The 19,881-nt window shown below is 41.2% G+C and overlaps 1 protein-coding gene across 1 annotated transcript; it reads left to right on the top strand.

Annotated features, from left to right (window-relative positions):
- Positions 1 to 11,908: 11,908 nt before the first annotated feature.
- Positions 11,909 to 15,686, top strand: LOC130944794 (cellulose synthase-like protein B4). Its single transcript, XM_057873330.1, has 9 exons — positions 11,909 to 12,264; positions 12,342 to 12,675; positions 12,774 to 12,899; positions 13,492 to 13,608; positions 13,701 to 13,913; positions 14,002 to 14,122; positions 14,211 to 14,398; positions 14,545 to 14,895; positions 15,094 to 15,686. Exons 1-9 carry the CDS (start codon positions 12,002 to 12,004, stop codon positions 15,673 to 15,675), a joined length of 2,295 nt encoding a protein of 764 aa, XP_057729313.1. The 5' UTR covers positions 11,909 to 12,001; the 3' UTR covers positions 15,676 to 15,686.
- The last annotated feature ends 4,195 nt before the right edge of the window (positions 15,687 to 19,881 follow it).

The following is a 19,881-nucleotide window of genomic DNA, read 5'->3' as shown; positions in this document are numbered from 1 at the left end:
GTATGAGTCTCACAATATATATAGGAGAAGTAGAGAAAGATGGAACAATGATTACCAGTTTTTAGGTATATGTATGTTTGGATTTTATTCTAAAAGCCGGCTTCGGTCGATGATCTTCTTAATCTTCGAGGAAGCATATATTTTAGGACATTGGTCATCTTCTTAACCTTCTTAGTGCATTATTGCATACAAGGTTTTTATTATATTGCTGGCCGATCGATATGTACCAAAGATTATTTTATCTTATTCAACCATATTCCGTATATACTATAAATTAACTATTAAATTAGTTATTTATATAAATAAATATATTAAATATAAGATACATATTAAAAATAACAGAAGTTCATCTATAACAAAAAGTTTAAGTAAAATGTATGAAAAATTATTTTTCGTCTCTAATCAAAATAATTATCCTTATATATATATAAACATAAAACCTAAAGTAGATTATGTGTTAATGGAAAGAAAAGCAAAACTGGAGTACTATATATATATGTCAGACTCTTAGAAGCAATATATCTTCTGTTCTATTGCCAGTTATCAATGATCACTAAACCTGAACTTCACTCCTTGCAACGAAGAAAACCAAAACATAGTTAAAATGATAAATATTCTATATATATATCAACTGAAATTAATTTGTAGTAACAAGGTCGGATTATTTTTAAATATAAGATAATAACACTATTAAAAAAATATTATTCTATCAAAACTCCAATATTAAATTAAAATGGCCACTAATAAATTAAAAGAATTATTACACTTCTACCAAAAGAAAGATGATAAAATATATACATCTATTGATATCGAGTTAATGGTCAAATTGGTCCCCGAAAAATTACACGAACGTCATTTTTGTCCTCAAAAATTTTTTTTAATCAAATTAGTTTTCGAAAAATTTGACATCAATCACCTTTGTCCTTTCATTTATGGGCTCACAGATTCCATTAACAGCAATACACGTGGACCGTTAAGTGACACCGAAGTAAGTCCAAAACGACGCCGTATTGCAAGAATCCTTATATACCGAAGTGACTCTCCTATTCACCCAAAACCAACTAAGAGTCACCAAAACAAAGTGAGAAGAAGAAGCTGTTCTAATCAGCCGTGAAAGCAATAATCAACCACGCTGTTTGCATTGCGATCGCTCCTCCTCGTCGTGATCTGAAGGCCACCAGTCTTCTGTTGTGGTACGCGCCGTCTACGGTGAAAGGTAAGTTCTCTTGCATGGTGAGTTCTTTCTCTATTTTTTTTTTTTTGTATGAATGTGTGGTATCATATTCGTTGATTTTGAATGTTGGTTGATTTCGGGTTAGGGTTTTTGTGCCGGGAGTAGTTGCTGTTAGGGTTTTGCAATGGTTCAAATATTTTGTATGTTGAAAAAATATGGATGCTCTGTTTTGATATGGCCGAATGCAATGTGTGTGGATAGAAGAAAATTTTTGTTTTGTTTAGTCCATGTAAAAGGCAAGATTTGGTGAAATGGTGTTCATTTTAGATTAAAGTAGTGATTAAAATTTTGTTGCTGAAACATAAATAAATTGTACAAAAAAAATAATGAAAAATAGAGTGTACTCTCATGATTCACTGTTGTTATTTTTAATTTGTAGATGAAAAATCATCCAATCACATTTATTTTTCATCATAGTGAAAAGTTTAAAAATGACAAAAGTAGATCAAAAATTTGGATGGGGTATTTTTGAAGAATTTACATAGACAGATTTTGACTGCATGTGGGTAGGATGCTAATAATCACGTTTACATGATTGCTTATGCAATTGTGAAAATTGAGAACAAAGACAATTAGAGTTGGTTCTTGGAACTTCTCCATAATGACCTCGGTGACACACAATATGACTGGGCATTTATCTTAGACATGCAACAGGTGAGGACCATTTTGATTTTCGAAAAGATTTTTAAGGACTTTTTTTAGTTAATGAATAACATTTTAAGAACTAATTTGATTTAATGATGATTATTTGAGGACTATTTTAACTCATTATCTTTTCAAGTTTTGATGTTTATACGGTGGCTAATTCTAGTTGTGAAAGAAACTGTTACGGATCCGGCCCATGGATCCTAAACCCGGGATTGCTCCCTACTCGGCTCCCCGGGTCCAAACTCCGAAAGGCCCAAAAATCGGCCCTAACCAACTTTCGAATTCAAACGTCTCCCTTATCTTAGCTAAATAAGATAAGATAGGATATTCACCATCACCTATAAGTAGAGGACTTAGGTCCCTCCAGGTAATCATTCATTCCTCACACTTTCTACCTGTTAGATCCATTCTGACTTGAGCGTCGGAGTGTCTTTGCAGGTACCTCCCCCCCGCTCTACTCGAATAGTCCGACATCCGCCTCGACCCGCAGGTTCCCGATCCTCCTCTCAACCCGTACCAGAGACATCTTGTACATTGGCGCCGTCTGTGGGGACTTGCGACAGTCGAACCGGATGGAGGGCGTCCTGGAGGAAAACCCTTCAAGCCAGGATGACTCCCAACCGCGTCGTCCGACCTCAGAACACCAGGAAGTCACAAACCAAGCAAGAATAGCAAGTACTATCCACCACACGAACGAACACGTCGTCACAGACCCGCGACCTCCTGAGAAAGCTAGGGACAAAGCGGCACAGATCATCCAGGATCTCTGCCTCCGGGTCCAGGAACTTGAAGGCAAACTGACCAACAGAGAAAAACACAACAACGAACACGGAAGCCAGGCGACTTCTAGGTTAAGATCCCACCGCGGCAGGTCGCCAACCCGACAACACGATAGGAGAGATGGTCGCAGTGCCTCACGCGACCACCGACACGAGAAATCGCCGGAACGGCGATACAACAAGAAACACAACCGCAGCGCTTCCCGTGATCTAAGTTGTCAACACGATTCGGACGAGGATCGAAGATACCGAAACACCAAACGCACGAGAAACGACCACACCATAATGGGAGCTACACCCTTCACAGAAAGAATCTTAAGAGCGAAACTCCCCAAAGGTTTCGACAAACCCACCGACATGAAGTATGATGGAACCAAGGACCCTCAGAAACATCTAACGGCCTTCGAGGCCAGAATGAACTTAGAAGGAGCGGCCGACGTAGTCCGGTGCAGAACCTTCCCGGTAACCCTTGCCGGACCGGCGATCAAATGGTTCAACGCCCTCCCGAACGGATCCATAGCCAGCTTCTATGACATAGCACGAAAATTCATGGCCCAGTTCACGACCAGAATCACCAAAGCCAAACACCCCATCAGCTTGTTAGGGGTCACACAAAAGCAAGAAGAATCCACAAGGAAATACCTCGACCGCTTCAACGATGAATGCTTAACGGTCGACGGACTCACGGATTTCGTTGCAAGCCTTTGCCTGACTAACGGGCTCATGAATGAAGATTTTCGCAAGCACCTCACTACTAAACTAGTATGGACCATGCATGAAATCCAGAACGTCGCCAAAGACTACATCAACGACGAAGAGGTCAGTCAGGTCGTCGCTGCCAACAAGCGGCAGCACGCCAACACCCAACACGGCAATTCGGCTCCCCGTCATAACCCAACACCCAAAGAGAATCAACGGGACCACCCCAGGCCGACCAACCGGCCACCGAGAATAGGCAAATTCTCTAATTACACGCCCCTAACAGCACCAATTACGGAGATATACCATCAAATAGCAGATCGAGGCATCATCCCAAGAGCCCGACAACTCAAAGAAAGGACGGGAGGCAACAAAACCCTCTACTGTGACTACCACCGAGGTTACGGCCACAAAACACAAGATTGTTTCGACCTTAAAGACGCCCTTGAACAGGCCATACGAGATGGCAAACTCCCGGAATTTGCCAAAATCATCAGAAAACCGAGACGCGCGGAGAGAGACAAGTGGCCGGAAAGAGAAGGGCGTAACCCGAGAACTCAAAAGCAACCCCCCAGGGAGATCCCAGAGGAAGACCCGACCATCATAGTGAACGTCATCACAGGCAAGGACATATCGAGCAAGTCAAAACTAACAATGAAAAAAGATCTCAAGGTAATGACCGTTAGAAACCAATCCCCAATCGCCGCGGCTGACAATACGATAACATTCTTACCAGAGGACTGCCAACACGGCACCTCGGCTGAAGATGCCCCCTTCGTCATCTCAGCCAGAATCGGAACAGGACTAGTACGAAGGATACTGGTAGACACCGGCGCAGACTCGAACATCCTTTTCTGAGGAGCCTTCGACAAGTTCAGGCTCCGCAACGACAACCTCCAAACACACCGCCACGGCATCACGGGACTCGGGGACAACTTTCTCAAACCAGATGGCTCAATTACCCTCCTCATCACCATAGGAACAAGCAATCAGAAAAATACAATCCTATCTGAATTCGTAGTCCTAAAAGACTCCACAGCCTATAACGTGATTCTCGGAAGAAAAACAATCAATGACTTCTCTGCAGTCATCTTTACCAAATACCTCCTCATGAAGTTCAGAACCGACGACGGCTCCGTTGGTACCATTCACGGAGACCGAGAGGTCGCAGCCGAATGCGACAACACCAGCCTAGCCCTAAGGAAAAAATCCCGGGATGCGGCCGGAATATTCCTAGCCGACCTAGATGCGCGACAAGACGGCCAACCTAGGCCAGAACCAGAAGGAGACATGGAAAAGCTACAAATAGGGCCAACCAAATAGGAATACACCTTCATTAATAGAAACCTCCCGTACGATCTTAAAGAAGAACTCTCCCAACTCCTGAAACAGAACAGAGACCTGTTCGCATTTACACCAGCCGATATGTCGGGAATAAACCCGACCTAATGTCCCACCATCTAGCCGTGGACCCCCAAGCTAAGCCAGTGGCACAAAGGAGACGAAAAATGTCACCAGACCGAGCCGCCGAAGTCAAAAAACAAGTCAAAGCCCTACTCGAAGCCAACTTCATCCGGGAACTCCCCTACACGACCTGGCTAGCCAACGTCGTACTAGTAAGGAAATCTAACGGGAAATGGCGAATGTGCGTCGACTACACGGACCTCAACAAAGCTTGCCCGAAGGACGCCTTCCCCCTACCAAACATCGACGGATTAGTAGACGCAGCATCCGGCCACCGATACCTCAGCTTCATGGACGCATATTCCGGCTACAACCAGATCCCGATGCACCGACCAGACGAAGAAAAAACAGCGTTCATCACCCCGGACGGAACTTACTACTACACAGTGATGCCCTTCGGCTTGAAAAATGCTGGAGCCACCTATCAAAGACTTGTTAACAAGATATTTCGAGACCTGTCCGGAAACAAATTAGAAGTCTACATAGACGATATGCTCGCCAAGACTGAATCTGGCGAACAACTAACCGACGACCTCAAGGTCATAATGAACACCCTACGAAAGCACCAAATGCGGCTCAACCCGGCAAAATGCGCCTTCGAAATGGAAGCAGGGAAGTTCCTCGGCTTCATGATTACGCAACGCGGAGTTGAAGCAAACCCGGAGAAATGTCGTGCCGTCCTCGAGATGACAAGCCCCAAAAACCTTAAAGACATCCAAAAGCTCACCGGCCGACTGACCGCGTTATCACGCTTTCTCGGGGCATCGGCTCAAAAAGCGATCCCTTTCTTCAAACTAATGAAAAAAGGAGCCCCTTTTAAATGGGAGACGGAATGCGAAGAAGCATTCCAACACTTCAAGAGGGTCTTAGCGGAACCACCAATCCTCGCCAAACCTCAAACAGGGGAAACGCTTTACCTGTACCTCTCCATAACGGAAGAGGCCCTCGCAGCAGCTCTCATCCGAGAAGACGAGAAAAAGGAGCAAAAACTCGTATACTTCATAAGCAAAGTCTTACAGGATGCAGAAGCTCGCTATTCACGCTTAGAAAAATTAGCTTTTGCACTCCTTACAGCCTCCCGGCGCCTGCGACAATACTTCCAAGCTCACCCCGTGACGGTCCGAACCGACCAGGCGGTCAAGCAAGTATTACAGAAACCCGACCTAGCGGGAAGAATGCTAGCATGGTCCATCGAGTTATCCCAATTCCAGATCAAGTTCAAACCCCGGAACGCTATCAAAGCACAAGTCTTGACCGATTTCATCGCCGAAATGACTCCGGGAAAGCTCACCCCCGAACCATGGAAACTGCACGTCGACGGCTCGTCAAACTCCACTTACAGAGGCGCCGGAATCATACTCGAAAACCAAAACGGGATCACAATTGAACAGTCAGTACGATACGAATTTCCAGTATCAAATAACCAAGCAGAATACGAGGCCCTCTTAGCAGGCCTGACCCTAGCCCGGGAAGTCGGTGCAAAGGCCCTAGAGGTAAATACCGATTTCCAGGTAGTCAGTTCCCAAATCAACGGAAGCTACCAGGCACGAGATCCCCTGCTCCAACAATACCTCACCAAGGTAAACAAACTGAAAGAAGGGTTCGAAAGCATTACCATACAACATGTCCCCAGGGAACGAAACACCAGGGCAGACCTACTTTCCAAGCTAGCCAGTACCAAACCGGGACACGGTAACAAATCGCTAATTCAGGAGGTCGTTAGGTCGCCTTCTGTGTCAACAACAATCAACGCTCATCTGACGTCCTCAAACCGGGAGTCCTGGACGTACCCTATCCTACAGTATCTCCTCGATGGAACTTTGCCGCCAGACCCGAAAGAGGGAAAGCGAATAAAAAGGGAAGCCGCCAACTATACCATCATAGCAGGACAACTATACAAACGTGGATTCTCGCAACCCCTACTCAAATGTGTCGAACCCGGGGACACGGAGTACATACTCCGCGAAATCCACGAAGGCTGCTGCGGTCACCACGTCAGAGGCAAAACATTAGCCCAAAAAATCATCAGGGCTGGCTACTTCTGGCCCACAATCATTCGAGACTCCATACAATTAGTAAAAAGCTGTGACAAATGCCAAAGACATGCCAATATCCACCAAGCCGCCCCACACCAACTCAGCACCATATCGGCAGAACGGCCGTTCGGCACTTGAGGGATCGACCTCGTCGGGCCCTTCCCTATAGCACCCGGCCAACTCAGATATCTCATTGTCGCCATAGATTACTACACCAAATGGATCGAGGCCGAACCTCTGGCCTCCATAACGGCGACCCAGTGTCGGAAATTCGTTTGGCGGCAGATCATCACCCGATTCGGAATCCTCGAGGTCGTCATCTCGGACAACGGAACCCAGTTTACCGACAAAAAATTTAGAGAGTTCTTAGAAGGATTACACATATCCCATCGCTTCAGCTCAGTAGAACACCCCCAAACAAACGGACAGGTGGAATCCGCAAACAAAATAATCGTTAAAGGACTCAAGAAATGGCTCGACGAAGCCAAAGGACTGTGGGCAGACAAATTAGGGTCGGTTCTATGGTCATACCGAACAACACCCCAAATGACCACGGGGGAAACGCCTTTCCGATTAACATACGGCGTAGAAGCAGTCATCCCAGTAGAAATTGGAGACCCCAGCCCCAGGAAAACGGTCGGAGGTAACGACGAAGAAGCAGAACGAGACCTCATTGACGAAGAAAGAAGCATAGCTCACATCAAAGAGCTAGCACTCAAACAAAGAATCAGCCTAAGATATAATCACGGCGTCATCCGACGAGAATTTGCGGCCGACGACCTCGTCCTACGACGAAACGATATCGGTCCCCCGACCCCAGGAGAAGGAAAGCTCACCCCCAACTGGGAAGGACCATACAGAATCAAGGCTGTAATCGGAAAAGGAGCGTATAAACTCGAACGGCTCAACGGCGACGAAGTCCCCAGGACCTGGAACGCCGCCAACTTGCGACGATATTACGCCTAGACCGACCTAAATAGGTCGCCCCTTTATCTTCATTTTTACTTTTTCCTCTATTTTATGTTTCTAGTACTTATCCTCCCGGTTTACGATTCCTAAAGTCTGAATATTTTCATCTAAGTTCCAATTTCGGGTACTCTTTCCCGCCACAAGCGGAGGGTTTTAACGAGGCCCAACCTTCAATAAAAATTCCATTAAAATAGCTAGTTCCATTTCGCTAAAGTGTCCCAAATACGGAACAAAAACACGGCCACAACTAGGGGACTGATCACCCCCAGGCCCGAGCACGCGGATATCCACAAAAAATCGACCAAACGATGGTCCGAGGGAACAAATAAAATACACACGGAATAGCCCAAAAAGGAATATACGATAGGCCCGAACGGCCCAAAAACAACATAACAACGAAACATACAAAAAGGCCCAGACGGCCAATAAATGCTATTAAAACGAAAGTACGGTGTTCCAAAGTACACGGCCCTTGGCCATCCAAAAATATTCAAAACACAGTTTAAAGAAAAATCCAAAGAGATAAAGATAGAAGCTACTCGAGGTCGACAATCTGGCCATCGCGAACAGTCTTGAAGGCCCCCATCACGGACACATCCGCACCAGGAGCCAGCACTAAAGCCTGAGCCCTCATCGTCTCCTAGCTAGCAACTCCGTCTTCTCCCTCTTCAAGGCAGCGACCTCGGCCTTCAAAGTCTCCAAGTCGCTGAGAAGCACAGCCGCCTGAGAACCTGCATCGGAAGCTCGTTGCCGCTCCTCCGCCAACTGAGAAAGAAGTGAAGTCTCAACCTCGAAAAGTCGGAGAATCTCTACCCCGGCTTCCTCAGAAGACTTCACCGCTTTCTCCCTCGCAACCCCGGCAGCAAGCTCCTCCTTCAGCTTAGTCACCTCAGCCTGGGAGTGACGGAGCTTCTCATCCAACAAGCCAACCTGAGCCATCACGGGCTCGGCTTTTCGAACAACAACGGCAGATCGGAGAAGGGCACGGTACACCGACTTAGCCTGGAACGAAACGTCACAGCCATCAAAAAACGGCTCCGTTCCAGGCATCAAGTATTGATCAATAAACCCTGGGGCATCGAAACGTCGGTCCATCACACTGGGCACCAAACCCTCCTCTTCAAAAGTCTCGCTACTCGGCTCCTCGGGTCTCCTCCTCTTCCGAGAGGCCTCGGTAGCCGTCACCACGATGACTTCAGGCGAGTTCTGAGCACCGGTACGCGCTCCCGAGGAAACTACCTCTTGAGAAACGGCCTGAGATTCCACGGCCGGATTCGAAACAGGAGTAGCCGGAGACGACGACCCCTCCTCCCGGCCCAACGCTGCCTTCAGCCGTGCTAAGGAAGTCAAACCACCAGCCATCTCAACTGAAAGAAAAACAAAAACCCCAAGTTACAAAAACGGGAAAAACAAAACGCATAAACCAAAAAAGAAGACAGACACACACCAACATACGACCGACAAGCAATCGGATCTCCCATGACATCCCGAGGATTTAGAGGGCGCTCCCCAAATAACTGCCACAGGATAAGGGCGATATCTCGTTCCTCCGAAGTAAGAAACTCTTGGGAAACCCGAGTAAATACCGACGGCCCCGCCTTAAAGTTCCAATAGGTGGGGAACCGCCGCTCACCCTCCAATGTCAACCAAAAAGGATGATGCCCCATCGCGGGACGAACCTTAAAATACCTACTCTTAAAATCGTGAAAAGAATCTTCATACAAGCCGAAAACCCGACGATGAGGCTGAGCTCTGAAAGATACATACCCCTTCTTGTGCTTTCCCTCCTTTGTCGGAAGAGTACACAGGAAGAGGAAAAGGAAAACGTTTACTGAGACAGGAAGCTCTAAAAAATCACAAACAAGCTCGAAAGACCGTATCACCGCCCAGCTGTTCGGATGTAGCTGGGACGGCGTCACGGAGCACCGATTCAATAACTGCTGGACAAATAGAGAAAAGGGAAGCCGAACACCGAGCCGGGTAAACATCGCCTCATACACCCACATCCAATCCGGCACAGTCGGGGAGTCGAGATTGGTATAGCAAACCCTCTCGTCAACCCCAAGAAGGGAAAGCTCATAGTGGCGTTCAGCATCGCCACCCCCACAAACAACCCCTTCATCACGGAGCCGTTGGAGGTCCGCCTCCGTCATCCGCGACGGCGTCCCCCAGACATCACTAGTGACCCAAGAAAAAAGACCAGGGACACCCCCCGCCGGGGCCACCGGAGCCCTCACACCCTCCGTCCTTCGGCGAGCCATACCTAAAATATCGACGAGCACCACCGTCAGCCAAACCTCACGGCAGAAAATGGCGGATGAAACCAAAAACAAACACCACCACCGTACACCACTAATTATATGGAGACACTCGCCCCCCTTATGGAACCCAACAGAACTATCTACCACCATACAAACACCATAAAACTACTCTAAAACTACACTTAGCAAAAACAAAACAAAATGCAGCGGAAGACAAAGCAGAAGAAGCAAAAAGAAACAGAGGAATACTAACCTGCTAATTCGGAGGAAATAAAACCCAAGGAAAAATGCCACGGCAGAAGATCAACAGGAAACACAGAGTGCGAAAGGAAGGTAGAAAATGCCCTTTGGGAGAAGGAAGCAATAGAGAAATGAACGAGGGAACTGAAGGAGGAAAACCAAAACGGTTTTGAAAAATAAAAATAGCACAAATACCCCTGGAAAGCAACGCAAACACAAGGACAAAAGAGGAAACACCCCCTCGCAGTAAATGCCCCCCTTGAAAAAAGTAACTAATAAATCACGCCTCGAAGAACGCAACGGGCGGAGCAGACACGGAAGAGTCACGTCAGACCTAAGCGGTCAGACGAATCTTCCACAACACGAAACCAAGGCACCGACCTCATCTCGGAAGAACCAAGCGGCTACCCGAGAAAAACCAAAGGTCCCAGGCCTACGATAAAAACAGCATCTCCAGCGACAGACCGACCTTGCTCGCTCTCCCGCTGCGGGGGCAACTGTTACGGATCCGGCCCATGGATCCTAAACCCGGGATTGCTCCCTACTCGGCTCCCCGGGTCCAAACTCCGAAAGGCCCAAAAACTGGCCCTAACCAACTTTCGAATTCAAACGTCTCCCTTATCTTAGCTAAATAAGATAAGATAGGATATTCACCATCACCTATAAGTAGAGGACTTAGGTCCCTCCAGGTAATCATTCATTCCTCACACTTTCTACCTGTTAGATCCATTCTGACTTGAGCGTCGGAGTGTCTTTGCAGGTACCTCCCCCCATTCTACTCGAATAGTCCGACATCCGTCTCGACCCGCAGATTCCCGATCTTCCTCTCAACCCGTACCAGAGACATCTTGTACAAATATCCATCCAATTAATCAAGCACCCGTCAATTATAATTTATAACCAAGATATTTTCATCCCATATCTTTTGAACCGCCATTGCTATATTATTGAAAAGAGAAATATTAAAGGCTCATTAAAATAATTCCTACTTGAATGATTAATCTTGAAAGAGTAGTCGAAACTCGCAGAAGTGTGGTCCCATTTGAGACAATTTGAGTCATACACAAACACTTACTCTAACAATTACCAAATATTATATGATTTTTTTTTAAAAAAACATGCATGTTCTAAAATGTTGCCAAATATGTACTTCTTTTAGTTAAAGACACTGTCATATAGAAAGTAACAATACGGTGCCGTAAATTGATGAATCAAGAATGAATCTGCATGTGACTGGAAAGAAGGAATTCATAATAATAAAAATAGTCAAGCCATCTTTTGTCTTTGTCCCACACCACTGGACTCACCGCACGTACTTTTCTACCTTGAATATAATACATATAGATCCACATATGATTAACAATTCCATGTATCATGTATGATGTATGTATGCTTGATTATTACCTTGGAATGTGGAAATTAAACACCCTTATCACTTAGCTTGGACTTAGTCTATGTAACCCTGACATCATTTGTAGATTTTTTCGCCTACAGTTTCAGGAAATTCAAACCACACATACCCATGATAGCAATATAAAAAACAAAATTGATATTTACCCTTTTTTCGTATACACTTTTAATACTAAAAAAACTGTAGAAGAGACTAAGAGAGATGTGGTGATGCATATAAAACTCTTCTATTACCTAAGTAACTGTCTTTGAGCAATAATAATGGCGAGTCATCTTCCTCTGTACGAGAAAATATATGTAAAGCGCAGGTTTCAGAGAGTGATGGACACTTTGATGTTACTTCTCCTCCTCTTGCTCCTCACCTACCGTTTCTTCTCTCTACTTGACAGCTTCACCGTGCCATGGTTCCTTGCTTTCTCGTGCGAGTCTTGGTTCACTTTCACTTGGATTGTGATCCTCAACTGCAAATGGAGCCCCGCATATACCATTACCCACCTTCACCGTCTCCTTCAACACTATCAGCAGTATGCTTCCAATTTCATCATTATGCAGCTCACATGATTATTATGTATGAGCTGAGTTTAATTTGTTGTGGTTTCAGGCAAGATGAGCTTCCAGCAGTGGACTTGTTTGTGGCAACTGCAGATCCAGTTCTTGAGCCACCAATCATCACAGCTAACACTGTTCTATCACTATTGGCGCTTGATTACCCTTCCAACAAGCTAGCTTGCTATGTTTCCGATGATGGTTGCTCCCCTCTTACCTTCTATGCCCTTGTTGAGGCCTCAAAATTTGCAAAGCTTTGGGTACCCTTTTGCAAGAAGTACAATCTCCAACTTAGAGCACCCTTCAGGTTCTTCTCTACTAGTGATTCCAACCTTATTAGTACTGAACAAGACTCACTTGAGTTCAAACAAGAACGCTCAAAAATGCAGGTATACTAATACTACAATACAATACTATTAGATAAGAACATGTATATAGTGAATAAAAAAATGATTTGTCTCTTTGTGTGTATTTTAATAATTTGCAGGATATGTATGACAATTTTAGCCGAAAAATTGAAGATGTGACGGCAAAGGCAATTCCATTCCCACTTGATGGAGAATATGCTTCTTTCTTGAACACTGACCGAAGAAATCATCCAAGCATAGTTAAGGTATATATATAAACATGCTATATTATTAGTTAATCTATTTATCTACTATCTAATTATAGTTCGCGTATGTATATAAATTATTCATGTGCCTCTTTCTATTAACTTAAATTTTTCAAAAAAATAATTTTATATATAATACAAGAGTCTATCTTATTAGTTAATTTATTATCTAACGATGTAATATATATAGTTTCGTGATATAATATGATATCTGAACCTATTCGATACAATGTTGTTGGTTCCAGCATTAATCAAATAAAACGAACAAAAAAAAGACTAAACAAAAAAATTTAAAAGAGATTCTTACTGTAAGAGAGCATATCAGATATAAACGAAAATGGATCATTTCCAGTTTTTTGAACACTTGACAAAATATAGTGTGATTTATCACCTTTGATTCTATAAATAGGACTAAAAATAAATAAGAGAAAATGATGAATAGTTAGATTAAACACTGCACATCATCCAGTTTTTTTTTCACCGGAGATGATCCACTCTCGATATAAACATTTATATTACCAACTTTTGGAAAAAATAACCTTAGCATCTTGTTACTATGATTCTTTTTTCTAATATGTACAATTATTGACAGGTTATATTGGAGAACGAGGAAGGAGTTCGTGAAGGGTTGCCTCACTTAATCTATGTGTCTAGAGAGAAAAGGCCACAACATCCACACGAATACAAAGCAGGAGCTATGAACGTGTTGGTGAGTTTAATTTATTCCCACATTGTTACTATTAATTCCCTGAATCACTGGAATAGTATTAATTTTGCGTGCATGTGTACGTGCCTGCGCAGACAAGAGTGTCCGGGTTGATGAGCAATGCTCCATTTATGTTGAACGTGGACTGTGACATGGTGGTGAACAATTCAAAGGTTGTTCAACACGCCATGTGCATCTTGATGGACCCTCATAAAGGAAAAGAAATAGCTTATGTTCAGTGTTTCCAGCAGTTTTATGATGGAATCAAAGATGACCCTTTTGGAAATCAGTGGGTGTCTGCCTTTGAGGTATAAAATAAATAAAACCATGCATTAATTTGTGGAAGAAATTAAATGAAAAGAGGCTCATAATATAAATGGTTTGTTTAATGTACAGTACATAATAAGGGGCATGGCAGGGCTCCAAGGACCTTTCTATGCAGGAACAAACACTTTCCATAGAAGAAGTGCTATGTACGGTCTTTACCCTCATGAAATTGAAACTGGTAGAAATAAAGGTTGTATTATATTACCATACCATGTTCCAAATCAAATTATTCACTTGTTTAATACATAACCTCATCAAGTTGATTCTTGTGCATACAGAGAAACTAGCAGAAAGTGTATTGATCAAACAATTTGGAAGTTCAAATGAGTTTGTGAAATCAGTAGCTAGTGCTTTGGAAGGGAATTCATATTCTCCTAATGATGATAGAAGTCCTTCCAATTTCATTAAGGAAGCAACTAAAGTTTCTGATTGTAAATATGAACATGACACTAGCTGGGGCAGTGAGGTAGGATACACTCTCACTCATGCAAATCAATCACCAATTAAAAATAACTTGAACAATACATGTATTTATATACAAATATATACTATGTAATGAAATGAACAAGCATGTTTTAGTTTATATAATTTAAGCATGTTTTGGTGGTGTAGATGGGGTGGCTATATGGATCAATATCAGAGGATGTGCCAACAGGGATCAATATCTTGAAAAAAGGTTGGAGAGCAGAATCATGCACTCCAGAACCAACACCATTCACAGGATGTGCTCCAGGAGGGTTGCTCTCTACAATAGTACAGCAAAAGAGATGGGCCTCGGGCCTCACTGTTGTGTTCTTTGGCAAGAACTCTCCTCTTATGGGCTGTCTCTTTGGTAAGCTCCAATTCAGGGCGGGCCTGGCTTATTGCTGGCTTACCAACTGGGGCTTGCGCTCTGTCTATCTAGTCTGCTATGCTGCACTCCCTCCTTATTGCTTAATCACCAACACCAATTTCTTGCCTAAGGTATGGAACCTTTATTAAGGGAAATCTCATTTATTACTCAAATATTTTAGATTTTACGCCTTAATTGCGAATATTAAATGTTTTAAGAATATGCAAGTATTTCTCTCGTCTGCTAGTAGTAGATGAGACTAAAGTCGACTCAATGTATAAAGAAAAATGATAATTACATGTAATGCAATATTTCAATTCTTTTTTCAGGGTGAAGGGCTAATGATTCCTGTTGCAGTATTTGTGATATACTACTTGTACAGCCTAATAGAGTACGTTACCATTGGGGTGTCATTAAGAGAATGGTGGAACAACCAGAGAATGACCATAATCACAACCAGTACTGCATGGTTCATTGGTTTCTTGAGTGCCATGGTGAAGCTCTTAGGGATATCCGACACAGTGTTTGAAATAACACAGAAGGAACATCCTAGTAAGACTTCTGGTGGTAATAATAATAACAACGACGAAGAAAAAGAAGAAGACGCAGGTAGGTTCACCTTTGAGGATTCAGCAGTTTTTGTGACAGGAACAACAATTTTGATAGTCCAAGTGACAGCATTGTTGATAAAGTTTATGGGGTTGCAACCACCAGCAGCAGGTGATGATGAGAGTGGCAATGGGGCAGGTGAATTGGTGTGTAGCATGCTGTTGGTAGTGTGTTTCTGGCCATATCTGAAAGGGTTGTTTCAAAGAGGGAAATATGGGATTCCATTTTCCACATTGTGTAAATCAGCACTTCTTTCATTTGCCTTTGTGCAATTCTCAAGATATACCATTAATGCTGCTTGATTAATAGTACACTTCTTATAGCTTCTGTTGTATTCTATGATATCCTGTATTCTTGTATCAATTATTGCTGAACCAATAAAAATGTTACAAAAATAGTCAAATAATACCATCACTTTCTAATGAAAAAAATTATCCAAAATCTAAAATAAAAAATTATTCAAAACATAAAAAAAAATATTTAAAGCATATAAAAAATACATCTGAAATTTTAAAAAACAAACATTTAAAATTAATTAAAAGAATCATAAAATACATAAGAAAAAAACAAAAACCGTGTGTGACCATCAGGGCGCGAATGATGGGATACGAATTTGTCGAAAAAGAAGAGAAAAAAGAGGAGGATAAAAAAAGAGATGAATGTGGACAACGTAAATATTAAAGCACATTTTTTAAAATTTAAAAAATTGGCTCAAGTTTATCGAAGTTGGTTACACTCTTAATTAATTATCTATACTTTTTTTTTATAACGATACCATCATTCTTTTATTGGTCAAATTTAGTCTAAATTTCTTGATTTGATTTATAACAAATTTTAAATATTTAAAATTTATTAATTTTTTTTTATATTTTAAATTAAATATTATTTTTTTTTCAATTAGACACTAAATTTTTAAGAAGTATAAGAAACACCTTTATTTATTTTCTTAGGACCCCACAATTTACACGTGAAAGTGAAATGAGCATTGAAAAAATATTTTAACAAAGTGATTTTATCTAAGCTTATTTTTTCAAGAAATACTGGGAGATTATTGGTTCAGATATTTGAAATATCGTTAAAAAAAATTATTTTTAGAGGTACTATTGATTTAAAGATGATGAAAACTCTTTTGGTTCTAATTCTTAAGGTGAATTCACCAATAACGATGAAGAAATTTAAATCTGTTAGTATCTGTAATGTGATCTATAAGGTTATTACTAAAGTTTTGGTCAATAGACTCCGCCCTCATTTTATCGATATTGTTGGCCCTCTCCAATAGGGGGTTTATTCCTGAAAGGGAAGCACCGTACATTATTATAGCGCAAGAGGTTCTTTATTTCATGAAAAAGATTAAGTCAAAGAAAGAAATTTTTGCGTTTAAAGTTGATTTAGAGAAAGCATATGACAGAGTTGATTGAAGGTTTCTAAAGCAGACCCTGATGAAATTCATTTTTCCTATTCCTATAGTCAACTTGATTATGAGCTGTGTCACTTCATCATCTTTGTCTATTCTATGAAATGGCGACAAACTGGACAGTTTTACTCCTAGACGAGATCTTTGGCAAAGAGATCCTATATCACCATATATTTTTATGTTGTGTATGGAGAGACTGTCCTCCTTGATTAACCATCAATTTGTTATGAGAAGGTAGAAGTCGGTTGCTATTTTTAGAGGGAGTCCAAGAATTTTTTTATTTAATGTTCGCCAATAATTTACTTCTTTTCTGTAAAGCGGAGAAACGACAAGTTCAAAATATAATGGTAGCTTGGAGAGTTTCTATAAAGCTTTTGGGATGAAAATTAATGTGTAGAAGTCTAAAAATATTTTAGCGACTAGAAAGGAAATCTTTACTGAGGTGTTCTCGTTTCGTCTAGAATTTGAGTAAATACCTCAGAATTACTCTTAGTCATTCTCAAGTACCCAATCATCTTTTAACGAGGCTCTGGATGAGATCTGAGGATGGCTAGCCAGCTGAAAAGGGCGTTTACTCAACAGGGCGGGAATGCTCTGTTTGATCAATTCAGTTGTGGCGGCTATTGCTACTCACCGCATGCAAGCCTCTTTCTTTCCCAAAGGGATAACAAAATCTATAGCATCTATGATGAGAAATTTTCTCTAGAAATGTCAAGCCAATGGTTGGGGGTTAAATCTTATTAGTTGGAAGGTATTGGTCACTCCAAAGAAATTTGGTAGTCTAGGAATATGAGATCCGTTTTGTGCTAATGTTGCTCTTCTTGAGAAGCTAGTTTGGCAACTCTTTCATCATCCCCACAAGTTTTGAGTTCAATTGTTGGTAGCTAAATACCGTTTTTCTCTGGGTGACGCTTTTGGTCATTCTACAGATAACGAATCTTATGTTTCGAGGAGTTTGTGTAAAATTTGAAATATTTTGAAGGATGGTTTTGATTAGTGTATTGAGAATTTAGACCAGAATTTTTAGTTCTCTAAATGGCGAAAAGAATGGCAGCTATGTAATGAGATGAATTATATTCATATTTCTCATTCGGATCTCCGAATTTTAGATATATGATCGGTTGGGACGTGACGCCTTGAGAAGATCTATTCTCCTTTTCTCCAAATTTTGCATGAAAGCATTCTATCCTACAACCCGGATGTGCAAGCGGGTTCAGTGGTAGGTTGGACTTGGTTTGGTGGGACGACTACGGTTTATAAAGTCCGTAATGGCTACTTATAGCTCTGCAAGAAGATGTTTGGATGGAAGGAGGGAGGAAACTAACTTTGACTTTGGCGTTAGCTTGTTCCGAAAAAGATCAAATTCTGGGCTTGACTTGACTTTGTTTGCGAGAGGTACTGTCCACTGCTGTTTTTCATCTCAGGAGAAAACTTTCACCTACAGATAATTGCCTCAGTTGCTTGACTTGTCAGGAAATAGTTTTTCATTATATTCGGAATTGCTCAAAAGCTTAGTTTGTTTGGCAGACTCTAGAGATTTTCAGTCATTCTTTGGATTTGAAGAACTGGTTATTGTCCCCTAGCAAAGAGCATCTTTTTAGATTCTTTTCTGATCTGTGATGGATTTAGAAAACTAGGAACAATGAGATTTTTAACCATCATGAGTCTTGGCCTCCTTTTAAAGTGGCTCCTATGGCTTTAGCCTTCGAGAAGGAGTTTTGAAATGTCTTTGAATTACAATGAGTTTCTATTCCTTCTATAATTAGTTGTTCTTCAGTTCCTCCTTCGATGGGTACTTTTAAGGTCAATTGTGATGCTAGTTAATCTGGTTTTGGGGATCGAATTGGTTTTGCTTATGTTAACAGAGATTGGAACGGAAATTGACAACGAAACTGTTTGAAAACAATAGAGAGCTACAATATTCTTCAAAGAGAGTTGTTTGCTATTTGGAAATGATTTCTTTTAGTTTGGGACTTGGGACAAAAAAATGTGATTTGTGAAACGGATTGTTTAGAGGCTTTCATTCTTGTTAACAATTCTCATGATAACACCAAATGTGTAGATCTTTTGGTGCTTAAAGTCAGAGATATCATGATTTGAAAGTGGCGCGTTAATTTCACTTGATCTTGTGAGATGCAAAAACAGTGGCAGACATCATGACAAAGACAACGTTAAGATCGCATTCGTAATATATAAATCTTCTAGCTAGTACCTTGAAAAGAGTTTAAGATGAGAATTCACATATATTACCAATGCCTTCTTAGTCTTTTAGAACTTTATCATCCTTTTTTATTTGGTTATTTTAAATTTTCAGTAAAAAAAAATAGATTATGCTACATGTATATTAAAATTATTTACTAAAGTTAATCACGAGTATAAAATATATGCTAAAATACAAATATACATTAAAAATAAATTAAATCATACATGTATTTATATACAAATACATTAGTAACTAATTTTAGTTGTTAATTTTAGTCTACAAATAACACTTTCCAAAAAAAATATGTATCTCTAGATTTGCACGGGTCAGAGATCAACTTCACTGATGCCCTCTCATGTCTTTTCATATTTCTTGAATTTTGTTTTCATTATACGTAGATATGCCTTCCCACCACAACCACATTGGAAGAAAAGATGTTTTCATTATCTCTCTAGGGCTTTCCTTTATTGCTGGGACAATACACGTTATGGTCCAAAAACTTTTGTTACACGAGGGAAGCGAGTCCAGTTGAGTTGAATAAAGGAAACTCAATTATTATTATTATTATTATTATTATTATTATTATTATTAAATACATAATATGTATTGATATAAATAATAAAAAAAAATATAAATACTCTCGTAATGATCTCTCTATATAAAAATGACCTTGTGAATGTTAAATATTTTGATATATTTGACCAAATATATTTTACTGAATTATCTAACAAATCACGGTATTATTTTCATGTGAAGATTTCATGTGAATATTCAAAAAAAAATAAAATGGCAGCGAAGCAGGGGAAGTGTTCTCTGCCTTTAAAATGCCGACTTCCCCTGAAGCTCGTTGACTAATAAAATAACTACAAGAAAAGGTTACTGGGAGTGAGA

The sequence above is a fragment of the Arachis stenosperma genome, chromosome 8, assembly GCF_014773155.1.
Source record: "Arachis stenosperma cultivar V10309 chromosome 8, arast.V10309.gnm1.PFL2, whole genome shotgun sequence".
Taxonomy (NCBI): domain Eukaryota; kingdom Viridiplantae; phylum Streptophyta; class Magnoliopsida; order Fabales; family Fabaceae; genus Arachis; species Arachis stenosperma.
The sequence above is the reverse complement of the archived record's forward strand: the minus strand, read 5'-3'. Positions and strand labels throughout refer to the sequence as shown.

Excerpts from the sequence above, each read along its gene's own strand:
- LOC130944794 (XM_057873330.1), top strand. The coding sequence starts at position 12,002 with ATGGCGAGTCATCTTCCTCTGTACGAGAAAATATATGTAAAGCGCAGG. Across the intron at positions 12,900-13,491 it reads ATCATCCAAGCATAGTTAAG|GTTATATTGGAGAACGAGGA; the intron begins GTATATATATAA and ends AATTATTGACAG. Across the intron at positions 14,123-14,210 it reads TGAAACTGGTAGAAATAAAG|AGAAACTAGCAGAAAGTGTA; the intron begins GTTGTATTATAT and ends TTGTGCATACAG.